This window comes from Psammomys obesus, unplaced genomic scaffold (assembly GCF_907164565.1).
Source record: "Psammomys obesus unplaced genomic scaffold, mPsaObe1.curated_primary_1811, whole genome shotgun sequence".
Classification (NCBI taxonomy): domain Eukaryota; kingdom Metazoa; phylum Chordata; class Mammalia; order Rodentia; family Muridae; genus Psammomys; species Psammomys obesus.
This window is the reverse complement of record NW_026586816.1, coordinates 7,161,723-7,179,303: the sequence shown is the minus strand read 5'-3', so window position 1 is coordinate 7,179,303 and position 17,581 is coordinate 7,161,723. Positions and strand designations below refer to the sequence as shown.

Below are 17,581 nucleotides of genomic sequence, written 5' to 3'. Positions count from 1 at the left end.
AAGGTCCATCACTGGCCAGAGGGCAGGCAGGGGGAAGGCAGCAGGAGTAAAGGTCCATCACTGCCCAGAGGGCAGGCAGGGGGAAGGCAGCAGGAGTGAGGGTTACAACTCCCAGGCAGTTAGGTGGCAAAGGGGATTTGCTGGATCTGGGACCCGGCTAGAAACCTCAAGCCCAAGCTCTGAGCGACCCATGCTTCCTCCGGCTAGATTCCACAGCATCCCAAATAGGGCTACTGGGTGGGACCAACTCCTCAAGCATATGAATCTGTGGGGACATTTCACACTGCTGGAGAAGGAGCGAGAAGAGGCATTCTGATGGAGGAGCAACACAATTAAGCAAAGCACAGGGCCACCTGCTAGTTCTACAGTTCGTTCTTTTATATTTTTTGTGATTTCAAGTTCCTCTGACAAATACTTAGTTGACTACCTCTCTTCTATCCTCTTCCCCATGATGGATAGCTTTGGGCCATCTCAGAGGGGGTGGGGGTGGTCTGGGGGCCACGAAAGTGTGTGACAGCCTTGGTGAAGCTACTCCCATGGCTCACTAAGTGCAGCCTGGGGCCTGACTTCTGACACTTTTAGGACTAGCTTGGTTTGAAACTGAGTGGATTCTTTTCCGAATTTAATTATTCAAATTTATCCATTTAAACGGGCTCACCACTGTGCAGTACTTAGAAGAGGCTAATGTGCCAGCAAAAATTTCTTTTATTTTCAATATTGAAATGAACTTGGAAGGTATCTAATTTTGCTTCAAGCACTTTCACGAAGCTGTGAATGCTTCCGCCTCCTGCCAAATTAGCTGCCTGTTTGCAGTCTCCAGCGAGGTGGAGGAGGCTGAGCAGTCAGCTTGCTTTCCTCTTACAGATACTGTGCCAGTGAGAAGGAATATTTTCCCTACAGGGAAACTATCTGCTGGCAAAGTCCCTGGCTGGGCACTTCTCCAAAGTACAGCCAACTCCCCAAGGAAGCCACCAGGCTGCTTTGCCCCATCCAAAATTCTCTGGCATTAAGAATCAATGTGTGCACAAATCAGTTTCCAGAGAGCTTGAGACACAGGCCAGCAGTGAGTTCCAAAACTGGAGCAGAAAGTGTGTCCAGCTTGATGTGCCCAGCCAGACAAAGGAGACAGTTTGTGGACATAAGGATGATGTTTAAAAAAAAAAAAGGAATTCTAGAGCCCACTAAATTCGGATTATGGTATTATTGTTGCTATTTGTTTTTAGATATGGGCTACTTGAAAGATTAGTAGGTTGTACATGGAACAAAACAAAACAAAAAAGAAAGAAAACTGGCTGCTTTGAAGACAAGTTGGATCCTAGTAGATATGATTATTCGCAAAACAGCCACACCTTTAATCATAGTTTGGCTCTGGAAGGAATACTCAGCAGTATTTCTTTTTTAAACTACGGTAACACTAACTTTCACTCCCTCACTCTTCTATACGATACCAAAGGAAATAAGGCAATGTTAATCTGTGATCCATAAGCAAGCCACCAACCGTGAAGGATGCACTCACGAAGAGAAGAGACAGACATGCATAAAGCACAGCGCGCATGGGTCATGCCCTGCATAGGCATTTGGAGAACACCAAAAGAAGCACCCCAGAGCCTCTTTGCTGCCCCATATCTACAAATGTGCAAAGAGTTACTTCCTATGTGCAAGATTCAAAACTGCGTAAGGAACGGAGAGTTCTTGCCTGCAAGAAGGCCACATCAGGAAATGCCCAGGCATAAGATTACTTTGGAAAGATACGCACAGAATGTCTGCCCAAGGTAAAAAGGCAAAAAATTCAACTCAAACTGGAGATGGGCAGAAGCTTGCTGAGAATGAGATTCCTGGACCAAGCTTAGAAGGGAACTAACCAGAGGAAAAGGATGGAAGAGCTTTGCAGAAGCATTTACAAGTGTGGAGAAAGTCTGTTTTACACAATTAAGCCAAAGATTAAGTTTAGGGTGGAAAGGAAGAGATCACACTGGAGAACAAGGTATCAAGTGACAGTGATGGTGCTTGGATGTCATTCTGCAGAAGCTGAAGGACCAGGACCAACTCTAGGAAGAAGAATGGACCCCAAGTAACATAATGCAGAGAGCCCTCAGGTCCAGATGGCACAGAGCTCTGGAACACCCCTCCTCAGAGGAGGCAGGAAATAGGGTAATCCAAGGATAATCCCAGGGTGGTATGTGCATGAGGACGCCATGGTTCAGAGATTCCTGACAGACTCTACAAGCATCTTCCACACACTAAATCACACCCCAAGGTGACTTAGCCTCTGTCTGTTCTCATCATCCAAGACCCAGTGTAAGGCTGGGCAAGTGACAGGCACATGAATGAGTAAAAACTGTCTACCTGAAAATACCCATTCTTTAAGGAAGAAGTGGCTCCATGCCACAGAAATGCCGAGTATTTCCTACAGGTCGCACAGATACTGCCACGCTTTCCCCATGGGAAGTCTTGACTGCTGACAGCCACTTGCAGGAGAAGGTCAAGGTCCAGGGTCCCGTTACTCAAAGTTGATCTTATCCTCAATGCGTTATGACAACCTGACCCTCCTCGTATGTTTGTATTTCACCTTAATGACATCCAAACCAAAGATTTAACTCTGAAACTAGAAGGCAAAATAATTTCCTTCATTAAATCTACATACAGTTAATCCCAGGACCCATAGCTCACTGCCTTGCTTGTCTTTCCAGCCCACCCCCACCACTGCCTCAGTCCAAGCCCTCACCTCTAGCAACCTCACAGCAGCTTCCCAAGCTTATCCTTATTCAGCCATCCAGGGAAAATATGACCCCCTCCTCCTTGGACATGAGCACTCTCTGGACACAGCACCGGCTGAGTTTAATGTGTGAAATAGGCTGGCTGCGATCACTGGGATTCCACCCACAGCAGAGGCTTCATCATCTGTTCACAACACTTACGGGTAATTCTTTCCTCCTCTTTCTAAACTTGTTGTTGTTGTTGTTTTTCTTCAATATTGGATACTCATCAGAAAGCAAAAGAGATAAATAGTGACAAAGAGCAAAAGAGTGATAAAGAACCACAGCTCCTTGCATCAACCAGGATGGCTACTATCAAAGCAGAAATCCTCACACACGGGTGAGGGTATAGACTGTGGAAATCTCCCACAACACTGTAAGAATGTGAGGATGGCAGGGCCACGATGGAAAACAGACTCAGAGTTGAATGAAACATTAAAAAAGAACTAGCAGACATTCCAGGAATTCTGTCTCTAGGAGTGGACTTAAAACTGAAATCAAAGACTAAAGCAGACATGGGTACACTCCTGTCCAGGGCAGAATTGGTTCAACAGCTACCAGGAGAAACAACCACTGACAGAGTCTACTAGCAGATGAGTGGACAAACAAACCGTGAGATACATGCGCACCAGGGAGATTACCCAACCAGAGAACAGGGCATTCTGACAAAAGCAGAAAAACTTGAAGGACACTTGTTAATTGAAATAAACCAATCACAAATAGTCTGAAGAAGTAAAATTCATGAAACAAACAACTATGATAAGGTGAATACCAAAAATGAATACCAAAGTATTAATCATTTCAAGAATGCAGCACCACCTCTAGTAAGAAAAAAAAAAGGATGCTCTAGAGATTGCCTGCATGGTAACATCAGTGTTCTCTACAGTTTACTCAAGATGGTTATGACAGTAAAATAATATAGTAAGTCATTTTTACAACCCCTAGAAATAAAAGTTGTTACCAAGTATGAATACACACAAATAATTCTTGTTTGTGTACCAGAAAATATATTTTAAACATACATTCTACATGAGTTGTTTTGTTTTGTTTTGAGACAGGAAATTATATAGCCCAGGCTAGCTCTGCACTTACTACATCGCTGAGGCTGGCCCTGATCCTGATCCTCTTGTGTCCATCTCCGCAGTGCTGAGACTGTAGGCATGCATTGTCTACCTGTCTCTGAAAAAGCTTTTTGTAAAGGCTAATCGGAATTTATAAAAGTAATCTCAAGTACAACACTGTGCTCCTACCTCAGGAAGATAAACTGCAATCTGCACCCCGAGATCCATTCTAATAAAACACAGAAATGCAAGCCCCAAAGAGCAACAGTGCAAGCTTATCATGGCAAACTGTGAGTGTTAGTGTCTGGCTTTCACAGACTCTCTCCAGCAGGGCCTCACTGCAGACTCCTCTCCATCCTCTCCATGCCCTCAGTGTGACTCCCTCTACCCAGCTCTCTTCTGCCTGCCATGGACCTCCTCACCAGGTCTCCTTCTGCAAACATTGTCAGGACCCAAGAAGGATGCAGTCCACCAAGAAAGCAGAGAGTGACTTCTGAGGTACAAAGTCAAAGCAGTGATTTTGAGTTTCTGGAAGGTAGATGGTGAAGACTGTCTTCAGTAAGCATTCTTTGTCTTTCTCTTCTCCAAGCAAGCCCTTGCTACAGGCTGGGAACATTTTTATGACCTCAGCTACAGAGGAGAAGGGCTCTAACTGCAGACTCCTGAAAGAACTCTAGCTATTTAGTCCAAGGCACGTGCTTCTATACCATTGAGAATAAACTAAACTCTACAAGCGACTTGGGCCAATGCAAGGAAATAATACTCAGTCTCTTAAAAGAAGACATGGCTCTCATGAATCAGACTGAAACAGATTCTGAGGGACTGGGTGCGGGTAATATCAACCCTAATAACGATGGCTAGTAGAAGCCACAGCGCTTCTGGTTTTTTATGTCACCCAAAAGGGGTGTGGAACCAGAAAGAAAACCCTTCCCAGGAACATCATGCCACATAACTTCTTTCCCAAGAGATCCCCAGAGGAGGCTGCAGACACAGCCTCTGAACTGCATGCTGCCTTTCACTCACTCTAAATACATTTACATGACAAGCCCATGTTCCCAGGCTCTCCACAGAAGCCAGACCCTCAACAGTACCTACTGCTTGGAGGAAGCAGCACAGTCTCAAGTTTCCATCTCAGAAATGAGCATGCTCTTGAGTACACGCTGTGTAGTATCTGGAATTAAACAACTCTTTAATGAGGGCCCCGGTATTAAACATATTTCTTTCAATATTCTAGCCTAATTTATGCCTAGAATATTTATACCTGCAACATAAAAAAATGGTATAAACAGCATGGCTATAGCTTTAATTATGCTTCATTTTGCCTGCTTGCTAGAGCCAACAATTTCATAATGAGGTGTCTGCCTTCCCATAAGTCAGAGTAGACAAGTTTTCTTCAATTATATTTTAATTCATGGGTAATCACTCTTTGCAGCAGGTAGCAAGTGCAGGGGGTGGGAGCCAGGGAGAAAGAAGGTATGATGAAGTATTAAATAATTTTATTTGAATTTGTAACAACAAGTATTACATGACTCTTTTCAGAAGCCAGGAGAAGTGAATTCACCATGCTCGTATCAAAAGCCTCCAGAAGCCCCCAGGTGGAAGTCAGCCTAAACATACTGCTTCTCATGTGGATTTCCTGACTGCTGTTGCTTACTTTCTCATTTTCTCTGGGACTGCATCTGTATCATTTTGCACAGTATGTCATATCCCAATAAGTATAATGACCATGCCCAGGGAAATTAATTAAAAAACAATCAACACCCTAGGAGTAGCTATCTTACTAAAATTTCAATCTGAAGCAATTTGCTAAATTATTAATGCATGATACTTTGAGATAAAGTAAGACAAGACCTTTGACCTCACAAAACTTCCAACCTCACAAGCAAGATGCTTATGCAAACAGATTCTTATCATCTGTCCACTTGTACTCATCTTCCCTGGCCCATCTCAGGAATATCTACCCCACGTGTCTGCACCTGAGACCTGGAAATTCCCCTTACACCTTAGTTCTTTGACTCTATTTTTCAGTCTGTGGCTAAAGCCCAGACCCATGCCACCATCAGCTTTCATATGGTCTAAATAAACAGCTTTCTCCACGATACCCTAATTCCACACTACATTGTCCACAGTAAATGCCCTTTGGGTGTCCCAGGCAAAGGCTTCTCATGCTCGCCAGTGCTCTTAGAAGACACACTCCCTGCAGTGCCCCACATGGGCCCACACAGGCTGCCACTGCCCACGCTTCATCTCACTTTGCATTACCCTTCTTCCTGGATTCCACTTCCTCTGGTCCACTTTGCACTTCTCATTTTGAAGCATGTGGGTTCTCTTCCCTGTGTCTGAAATGTTTTCCATTTCTCTGCTTGTGTTTTAAGAGTGCTGTCATCACTCCACTCCAGTCTTAGATCAAGTATTTCCGACTCTGGACATCCTCCCTGACCACTCCCCCAGATGATGCCCCAAAGGCATTCAACCTCATTTCACCTTTCTGAACTTTCAGTCTTCTGCAAATTGAGTCTCTCCTCCAATCAGCATGGAAACTTCCACTGGCGATAGCAAACGCCTGTCCTAGAAACATGTCTGCTTAATAGAAGTTCTCAGAGTTTGCTGAAGGATGGATTGTCTCTACAAGGAATAACAGAATAGTGATGACAGAAATGCAGCAGCGTGCACTGCACAGGGGATAGCCTGATGAAAGCTGGGGATAGCCTGCAGAATGGGATTACCTGCCTGGTGCCTTGGAGGAGCAGATGGCAGGAAAAACAAGTAACGAGACCTTGGAACACACAAAGAAACAGCTCCTTTGGCATAGGCTATTTCCGACATATCTAAATCATAGCCACAACCTGAAGAGTCCAAAACTTGTATGGCAGTGGCTCTCAATCTGTGGGTCATGACCCCTTTGGTGTTTGCATATCAGATATCTTGCGTATCAGATATTACCATTACACTTCATAACAGTCACAAAATCACAGTTATAAAGTAGCAATGAAATAATTTATAAATCAGAGTCACCACAGCATGAGGAACTCTATTAAGGAATCGCAGCTTTAGCAAGATTGAGAATCGCTGTTGTAGAGGGATGTGCAGAGATGCGCCAAGATGTGCTAAAATGGATCTGCCGGGCTATGCCCGGATATGCTGATATAGACTGGTAGTGGGAATGCTGAGTGGGTTCTGGCTAAATTTTTGCTTTTAGACCACAGAGAACCAATGAAGCGACATTTAGGTCTTAGACATGGGAGTAAGAAGAGTTATGAGAATGCAAATTGGTACACTTTGATGACATTTTATCAATACTGGGAAAAAACTGAACTTCAAACAAAATATAGTATCAATTTTAATATGGCTACATAGTCTGCATTTTGTGGAGGAAAAAAAAAAACCTCAATAGCATATATAGAGAGAGAGACATAAAAGAAAAAGAGCTAGTGGCCTGGGCAGAGATGACCTTTTTTGTTTTCAAAGATTACAAACAGCCACATTAAGTTTCCAAATGGTAGCAAACTGAAGGGCACCATGACACAAAAGGTGAGGAAGGCGGTGCTGGATTTAGGATTAGCTGGGCATGGCTACAAATCCCAGCCAAGCCATTTGACTAAACCAGCAGTACTCACCATATGTAGCCCTACTGAAGTTGGCATCGATGCTGCCAGGCACCAGCATATTATATTGCACGATGTAAGCCTATGTTTGATTCCCCTAGCAGCTGAAAATTCCACTGCAGGGTCCTAAGAACCCACAAGCACTCATGTCTTCAGAAAACTTGTATTCAGCAACTGTGAGGGGGTTCTTGAACTTTAGAGTCTCACTGATACACGGCTAAGTTCAAGACAGAATTATTCAACGAGTAAAACTTTTCCCAGTAACTACACAACATGAAATTTGAAAGGCTGCATAGTAAAGACAAAGCTGGATACCTCAAAATAAGATGTTTGGATTGTCAGGGGTTAACGGACCCTGTGTCTACTGGCTTTCTTTTTTTTTTTGGTTCAAGTAATACAGGTCTGGGCTTTGGCATGTTCTACAAGGAACAAAGTAGAGATGAAGCAACAATTCCGTGTAAGCACCTGCTTTCCACCATGGAGAGGACCAACTGGACCCCAAGGAGTAGTCACAGGCCATGGTCAGGTTGTCAGGCTCCCAAATGGAGCAGGATTAGGACTGATGAAGGGACAAAAGGGTTCGGGAGTTGACAGACCTGGACAGCATCACGGCTCTAACTCATAAGCACATGCACAGCACGTTCCCCACAGGGGAGCCAAACCTGCCGTGATGCTGAGAACCGAGAGGTGGCTTGGCACCATGCGTGCCACAGAGTAAACACTAAATCAAGGCCAGCTCCAGAAGATACGCCCACCCCTGTCATTTCACTCTCTCAGCTCTATTAGTTTAGTTAGAGTCTCTCGGTGGGAAGCATGAAATAGTGGGAACTTCAAAACTGGGGAGTTCCCAAAAGTTTTTCACCTGTTTCCAGACATTTTCATTATTATTGTCATCTGAGTGATGAAGTCACCAAAGACCTTAGCACTTAGGCTGACAGCTCAAGTCACCCAGGGTTAAACCCATTTAAAACACTCTTGTTTGTGTCTTCAGCGATCTCCTGATGTCAGAACGAGTGAAGATAATTCTCTAGGCTACAGAGTGCCCTAAGATCAAAGCTGTCTCTGTTATTACAGATAATTTACAAAAACAAGATAAAAGCATTTAAGCCAAAGGAATCATGCACTGGGAAATCAAAGTGCCAACTTAAAATATTAGACAGTTAGGAAAATGATAATGAAGCTTGTAACCATATTTGCTAATGCTTATGTTGTTAAGAAAAAAAAATCAGAGAACATAATCCCATTTATACTGTGATTATAACTAAGTATAATTATGTACATACAGTCTGGTGGAAAGAAACTTGGAAAATGACTGTGGCTGATATGCAGAGGAGGTGCCCTTGCCCAAGTTTTTATTACCATCAAGGGACTACAGTGTAGTTGGCACCATAAATACCATCACAGTAACAATCACTGGGAAGACATGCAGCTGCTCACTTACCCAGGGTTATACAACATGACAGCAGACAGGTTCTCACAGGACTTTGAGAGGTCGGTCATCGACAAGCTGAAGGAGGACAGGAGGCCACTCTGACAGCAGACACAAGGTAGAATGGTTACCTTAGTAGGTCTGAGAAGGCCAGTGCTCAGCACTTGTTTCCTTCTCCTAGTGACAGGCAATGAGATGCACACTCACATGAGTGCTTAGTACCGGGCAGATGAGAGACAGTGCCCTATACACCAGAAATACTTAACAATGGAAATCCACCAGGCACTCCACAGCTCACAAAGCCTCTAAGCTACACTGCACTCAAGTCTGGGTGGAAGTTAGAAATTATACTTCTGCTGCCCTCTACATGAATAACAGAAATAAAGGGATAGGTGAGGAGAAGCTATAAAGGTAGGAACTGGTCTATTTGCTGCCAATGAATGCTATTGGCAGACAGGTTTTCCTTACGTCTCTCTGGAACCATGTCTAAAATGGACCACCTAGGGGGGCCCTGAGCGGGAATGGGCAATAAGATTTATTGGCTGGATCATTAACCCTGGATTACCCTGAGAGGTGTAGCTTTGTTCTCATTTTCCATCAAAGGTCTTGTAGCAAGCAGTGCCATAAGATGCTATGTCACTTGGTGGTTAGAACATAGGCCTCAGGGTTGCAGGTCAGGGCTGTGGGCCTGGTTACCCACCTGCTGCCCTCAGGGTCTGTTACAGAGAGTCTGTCTTAGTCTAATTTTCTACTCAATTACCTGTAAGTTAGGGTGGTAACAGCTGCTGTATGATAACATGGCAGAATATCTGCCTAAGTTCAGCACAACTCCTAGCTCATGAAAATGCAAGCTGCAGTTTTCCCTGTCTTCAGAATTCTAAGGAAAGGCCATGGTGCAGCCTTCTTTCCTTTTCACTCAATGTTCCTCTCTTTCTGAGAGATTCAGCCTTCCTCCATGATCAAGCACTAACAGACTTCTGAATGACCCACCCACCCAACCCCACATGGCCTTCCACCCAGGTGAAAATCCCAGTTTACTGTGCTTGACTTGAGATAGAAGGAAAGTACTATGTGACTTAGACAAATTCTGGTAGATGCAAGTCACTGCTCACTTATGCCACATAAAGCCTGGCTCCTCTGGGGATGTGTAGACTAGAAAGAAGGATCTAAGAAGAAACAGCTTTTTCTTGTGAGCTCAGGCTCTCCTACTCCATCATCCATCAAGGAACAAAGTGCCTAGAACACACCTGGATTCAGAACTTCCTTTCCAGGGGCTTTAGTCACAGAAAGTGAAGTGGTAGAAACCCAGAAGACAACCCCACCCCACCTGGGCTCTGCATCCAGGCCCTCACCTTCCTCTTCTCCCTGAGCTTGGCAGCTTCCTTCGGATGGTTAAAGCGGAACATGTTGGTTCTTCCCAGGAGTATCACAGCACCTGGAACACACAAGAACAGCAGCGATAAAAGGAAGGATATGCAGAGTCAGTGGTGGGCACTGTGGTCAGCTGGTAACAGCTGGGCACAGAATTCTCCTCCCAGTGCATTAGAAAATAATAATAAGATGCTCCAGTCTCAAAGGCCCATCTAGGAAAGTTAATTTTAAACCTGCATGTACTTTTGTTTTTACAGCTGGGTGTCACAATATTCAAAACAACCTAGGAAGAAGTGATGAATCTTAGCATTATAACCTATTATGAGATTTTAAACTTAATGTGCAAATAATTATACTTGTGATTGTTTGGAAGGAAAAAACAATGCTGTGGGTCTCTAAAGAGATGTAACATCAAGCAAAACATGTGATCTCAAATGCAGGAAATGTTTATTAGTGGTTACGGAAGCAGACATTCAAGGCAGAGCAGATTTAGAAGAAAAAAATAGCAGAGAAGTTCCTACTGATAAAACACTCTGGAACCTGATGGGGAAGAAGCTACATGCATGCATCTATGAATACATACATACATAATACATACATGCACACACACATACACATATCTCTATTCTTAAGGGAGTGTGCTGCTTCCTACCACAAACCATGTTAAAATTTAGATACTCAAGAAAGGATACAGGGCCAAAGCCCTCATTCAATACCAAGGTCCTAGTGGACAAGAGAAGACAAGATCAATGTCCAAGAATGACCAAGGCCAGGAGGAGGGTGAGCTGAAATAAGCAAATAGTTTCTAAAGTCGGACTTGTCCAGATCCAGCACGTTGCCATGAAAAGCACTTAAGAGCAGTAGTGTTACACACAGACACGCCAGCCCATGGTTTTGTCCATGCCAGAGTATCTACGTCGTGTTATGACAGAATAGGGTTCAGTTTTTGCCCTGAAAAAGACTCAGGCTCTGGGGTCAGCCACAAAGAGCAATGGCTGTGTGACTCTCCAGCATCAAAGTACCAAGTGGAGACTGGAGTAGCTAGAAGAGACTTCTGCTCTGAAGACCAAGGCTGATCTCACTGGATAGGCAGGATGCAGGATGAAGTAGCCATGGGTATCACTGGGAAAGCTTGAGCCATAGGCAAGAGACTAGCTAGCTATGTTCAGAACATAAAAGGTCAAGTCCAACCATATAAAGGATGTTTGAAACAACAGCAAAAACAGATACCTGCTGTATGGACCTGGAGAGCTGAAAGATTGGCCAGAGTTCACAATCTAGTGGGCAGTAATAAAACTCAGCCCATAACTTTTTGTGTTTCCCACAGAAAATTTCAAAAACCAATATACTAATTGTCATAGTTCAGAACTTAAAAGATTTCACACAAAACTTGGGTATCTTTCTAACCTCTCGAAAACTCGGAAGATACAATGTGTTGAAAGGACAGTGTTGACAGATCCTTAATGCCCTTTTGTGCAAGTCCCACAGCTGCTGAGAGCTGAGCACAGACAAGAGCCTCTTGCTTTCACAGGTCATAACACAAGCCTATACACATACTCTGGACCTTTAGTGAGGATACCCACACCCCACCTCTGCTGCCACCCCAGTAGATTGTCCTAGATGTCACAGAGGAGTTTCAAATCCATACAATTAAGCACTGACTAGTTTAGACACAGGCATATGGAGAAACTGAAGTGCTGCGTTCAAGTAGAAGTTGTTATTTCACAGGAAATGGAGTCCATGTCTAGAGAAGGCAGTTTCAGGAGACTCACAAAGCAATAGATGTTTTCCTCACTGACAATGTGTTCTGTCACAGAAATTCACACTTGTGTCTCTACTGCTTATGGAAAAGCACCATTACTCTAACTAAGAAGCATGTTTTCTATCCCTTGTAAGACTCAGAGCTGTGTCTCTTGTAGAAAATTCAAAGTCTAAGCAGTCATATTTAGGATACACGTATACTTAATATGCTTAAGGTACACTGGAGATTAATAAGGCTATCAAAGGTGTTAATTACACCTAATCCAACTTTTTTTTTCCCTTCTGTTAATCAAATGCCTAGCCAAGTAAGTTGAAAATAGCTAAAATATGTTAACAGAAAAATAGAATAGTATATCAGAGACATTATTTCAACTCACATTAAGTCACTGAAAATAATCCAGTCACCTGTGTTATTTGCATGAAATATACACTTAAAAGCCCATTTAGGAGTTATGAAAGAAAGCAAAACTATCCATGACAATTCATTATTTCCATTTAAATGGGTTGAGTGCCTTGGTATGTGCAATGGGCTCCTATTCTTCCTTTTACTGTTCATTTTCACTCAAAAAACACTGACTCAAACTATATGCCATGATTACATGATCCCACTGTTAATTTGTGCAGCCAGCAAATACTTAGTGAGCACATAATGTGTTCATCACAATAAACACTGGGGATACAGAACTGTAGAGAGCTAACATAGGCTTTGCCTTTCAGAGCATAAGCGCTAAACAGGAGAGCGCTTAAGGTGAAATGCTTCCCACAAAGGAAAAGACCCAAGCTGCGGGAAGGAAAGAGGAGGCAAAGAAAGTAGTCCTTGAGGAAAGGATGGCTTACAACAAGCTCTGATGGCCTAAGGGCATAGTTCGTGGCTACGAGGCTTGGTTAGCAGGCATTGGACCATATATTTGATACTCAGTATCAAAATTTAAATCAATAAAAAACGAGTGCTCTTCAAACTATTCCACAAAATAGAAACAGAAGGAATATTACCAAACTCATTCTATGAAGCCACAGTCACCTTGATACCTAAACCACACAAAGACCCAACAAAGAAAGAGAATTTCAGGCCAATCTCCCTTATGACCATTGATGCAAAAACACTCAACAAAATACTCGCATACCAAATCCAAGAACACATCAAAGATATCATCCACTATGACCAAGTAGGCTTCACCCAGATATGAAAGGGTGGTTCAGTATATGGAAATCTGTCAACATAATTCACCATATAAACAAACTGAAAGAAAAAAAAAACGACATGATCATTTCCTTAGATGCTGAAAAAGCATTTGACAAAAATCCAACACCCATTCATGTTTAAAGTCCTGGAGAGATCAGGGATACAAGGCACTTACCTAAACATAGTAAAGGCAATATACAGCAAGCTTACAGCTGACATCAAACTGAACGGAGAGAAACTTAAAGAAATCCCACTGAACTCAGGGACAAGGCAAGGCTGCCCACTCTCTCCATATCTCTTCAACATAGTTCTTGAAGTCATTGCTAGAGCAATAAGACAAATAAAGGAGATCAAGGAGATTCATTTTAAAAAGAAAGAAGTCAAAGTATCACTATTTGCAGAGGATAGTCTACCAGGGGACTCCTACAGCTGATAAACACCTGCAGCAACATGGCTGGATACAAAATCAACTAAAAAAAAAAAAAAAATCAGTAGCCCTCCTGTATACAAAAGACAAAAGGGCTGAGAAAGAAATTAGGGAAACAACACCCTTCAATAGCCACAAAGGACATAAAGTACCTTGGTGTAATTCTAACCAAGCAAGTCAAAGACTTGTATGAAAAAAAGTTTCAGTCTCTGAAGAAAGAAATAGAAGATATCAGAAGATGGAAAGATCTCCCATGCTCATAGCTAGGCAGGGTTAACATAGTAAAAATGGCTGTTTTACCAAAAGCATTCTACAGATTCAATGCAATTCCCATCAAATTACCAACACAATTCTTTACAGACCTGGAAAGAAAAATTCTCAACTTCATATGGAATAACAAGAAACCCAGAATCACTAAAACAATCCTCTACAATAAAAGATCTTCTGGAGGTATCTTCATCCCTGATCTCAAACTGTACTACAGAGCAATAATAATAAAAACTGCATGGTACTGGCATAAAAACAGAATGGTGGATCAACGGAATTGAATAGAAGATGCAGAAATAAATCCAAACACTTATGGACACCTGATTGTTGACAAAAAAATGCCAAAACCATGCAATGGAAAAAAGACAGCATCTTCAACAAATGGTGCTGGTCTAACTGGATGTCCACATGTAGAAAAATGCAAATAGATTCATATCTATCACCCTGCACAAAAATTAAAGTCCAAGTAGATCAAAGATCTCAACATAAAACCAGACACACTAAATTTGTTGGAAGAAAAAATTAGGAAGAGCCAACTCTTAGGCACAGAAGACAATTTCCTGAACAGGACACCAATAGCTTAGGCTCTAAAATCTACAATTAATAAATGGGACTTCATGAAACTGAAAACCTTCTGTATAGCAAAGAACACTGTCATCAGAACAAAATGACTGCCTACAGATTGGGAAAAGATCTTCACCAACCCTACACCCAGGAGAGGGCTAATATCTAGAATTTATAAAGAAGTCAAGAAATTAGACCTCAACAAACCAAATAATCCAATTAAAAAATGGGGTATAGAACTAAACAGAGAATTCTCAATAGAGGAATACCAAATGGCAGAGAAACACTTAAAGAAATGCCCAACATCCTTAAGTCATCAGGGAAATGCAAATCAAAACAACTCTGAGATTCCATCTTATACCTATCAGGATGGCTAAGATCAAAAATTCAACTGACAACACATGCTGGAGAGGTTGTGGAGAAAGGGGTACTCTCCTCCATTGCTGGTGGGAGTGAAAACTTGTACAACCACTTTGGAAATCAATCTGGTGCTTTCTCAGACAATTAGGAATAATGCTACCTAAAGATCCAGCTATACCATTCCTGGGCATATACCCAAAAGATGCCCCAACATTCAATAAGGACATTTGTGCAACTACGTTCATAGCAGCTTTATTTGTAATAGCCAGGATCTGTAAACAACCTAGATGTCCTTTAACGGAGGAATGGATACAGAAATTATGGTACATCTACACAATGAAATACTACTCAGCTATTAAAAACAAGGAGATCATGAAATTTGCAGGCAAATGGATGGAACTAGAAGAGATCACCCTGAGTGAGGTAACCCAGAAACAGAAAGACAGGCTTGGTATATTTTCATTTATAAAAGGTTATTAGCTGTATAATATAGGATAGCCATACTAACATCTACAGACCTAAGGAAGCTAAACACTAAGGAGGATCCTCTAGGGAGGATGCTTAAATCTCATTCAGAATGGCAAGCAGGGTAGACAGCAGAAGCGGTGGAAGAGAGGGAATGGGATGGGAGTCTACAATAGAGGGTCCTCTGAAAGGATTCACCCAACGAGGGATCCAAGCAGATGCTTAGACTCAGGGTCAAACTTCGGGCAGAGTGCAGGGAGTCTTATGGAGGAAGAGAGGGGTGGGAATAGAGAGACATGGAGGGGACAGGAGCCCCACAAGGAGACCAACAAAACTAAAAGATCTGAGCCCAGGGGGTCCTGCAGAGACTGATGCATCAAAGAAGGACCATGCATGAGAGGACCTAGACACTCTGCTCAGATGTGGCCGACTGGCAGCTCAGTCTCCATGTGGATCTATGAGTAAGGGGAGCAGGGGCTACCTCTATCATAAACTCAGTTGACTGCACTTTGATCACTTGGTCCTAGCAATGGAGCCTTGCCAGGCCACAGAGGAAGAGGATACAGGCAGTCCTGATGAGACTTAACAAGCTATGCGCACATCGCACATCGCAGAGGAGGGAAACCCTCCCCTTCAGTGGACTAGGGGAAGGAGATAAGGGGAAGAGGGAGGGAGGTGGGACTGGGGGAGTTTAATCCCCCAGAGGGACGGGGCTTCAATCAGGATATATAACGAATAAATTGTGAAGAAAAAAAAATTAAAATTAAAAATTAAAAAAAAAAAAAAAAAACAAATGCTGAAGATGAGTTTGGGCATAGCAGTATAAAGGCTCTGTAGGAGGTGTTGGGCCTGAAACCTAGGCCAAAGGGCTGACTGAGGAGCCTATTCAATGTTTCAAAGCAAACCTGGCCTCCAGGATCTCCCAGCATCTCTCAGTCCCCACCTGTTAGAAAGCATGGCTGGCCTACCCTGTCTCCTACCTGACACTCTCCACCCCAGGGGCTGGGTAGCCTTCCCCCAAAGGCTCTTCCCTGTATAATCCAGCCTTTCGGGCTACACTCAGACCTTTCTTACCCTTCACCCTCTTGGCCCTTGGCCTTTTGGTCTCCTGGGCTCTCCTCTCCCTGTTCCCCACCCCACACACACATATGCGGCCAGGCTTAGGGCCATGTTCACTCTGGACTTTCCCAAATTTTTCTCCCTCTGACTGTGCTCACCCTCATATCTACAATAAACCTTCCCTCCACCGGACCCAGTGATAATCCTTTTTATTTCTTCTGTCATTCAGCAGAAAAAGACAGAGAAGTAGAGACTGGCAAACAGTTGGCCAGTGGATGTGGCAGAAAGAATAAGGGATATCACTGCACAGTGTAAGGCTTGAAAGAGGAGGGAAAGCAACCCCATCCTGCAGGATACAGTGGAAAAGCCATCTGTCTTACACAGATGTGGTGGAAAAGTACTACGTAACATTAAGAGATGTGAGTTTCAGAAAGTTTGCTTTTGTAGCTGACAGAAAAATGACAAAAAGGCCGAGAAGACAAGCTAGGAGAGCACAAAGATGGACTCCAGACTCTGTCATCTAGAGGAAGGTCCCTCAGGACTGGGAGAGGCAGTGCAGAGGAGAGCAAACAGTTTGGAAGCCATTTAGGAGATAGAAGCAACAGAACTTAAGGAAGAGCATGTGCAGGCAGGGAGGCTGAGGGAGAAGGCTCCTGTATTTAGACAGCTAACCAGTTAGACAGACAGCTAGCCACACGGACTCAGCACCGGAAAAGGAAGCACAGTGATGCAGCAGAGGAGAACATAAGTCCAGTTAGTTTTAGAATAATGAACATAAGACACTTTCAGCAAATAAAGACACACAGGTCTGAGGCTCTAGAAGAAAGGTCTAGAGCTACCTTCCTACTTCTGACATGTACATGCATGTGTATGCTTACAGAAATGTATGCAAATGCACACTGTCTGTGTGCAAATGGAAAGGCGCTAGGCGGAGATTAATATAGATATCTATATCATCTATCTATCTATTATCTATTATCTATCTATCTATCTATCTATCTATTATCTATTATCTATCTATCTATCTATCTATTATCCATCCATCCATCCATCCATCTGGAAACCCACTCCCAGTGACACACTTCCTACACTTACTCCAACAAGGCCACATCTCCTAATAGTGCCACTTCTGTAGGCCTATCGGGGCCGTTTCCATTCAAACCATCACACTATCTATCTAAGAGTTTTCTTTACTAAATGAAGCACTGATGTGGGTATGCCACTCGAGTAAAGAAGAGGGAAATGAAGAGAAAAGGAGACAGGAACGGAGGGG

At 43.1% G+C, this 17,581-nt stretch overlaps 1 protein-coding gene across 6 annotated transcripts in view; it reads right to left on the bottom strand.

Moving 5' to 3' along the window:
* Nucleotides 1-17,581, bottom strand: part of Kif16b (kinesin family member 16B) — a 284,108-nt gene that overhangs the window by 115,062 nt on the left and 151,465 nt on the right. For all 6 annotated transcript variants that reach the window (XM_055602578.1, XM_055602577.1, XM_055602579.1 and 3 more), the window contains exons 16-17: nt 10,204-10,286; nt 8,864-8,952 (exon numbers count right to left, since the gene is read on the bottom strand). In XM_055602578.1, the coding sequence (XP_055458553.1) occupies nt 8,864-8,952; nt 10,204-10,286 (172 nt within the window). The remainder of the gene's footprint in view (nt 1-8,863; nt 8,953-10,203; nt 10,287-17,581) is intronic.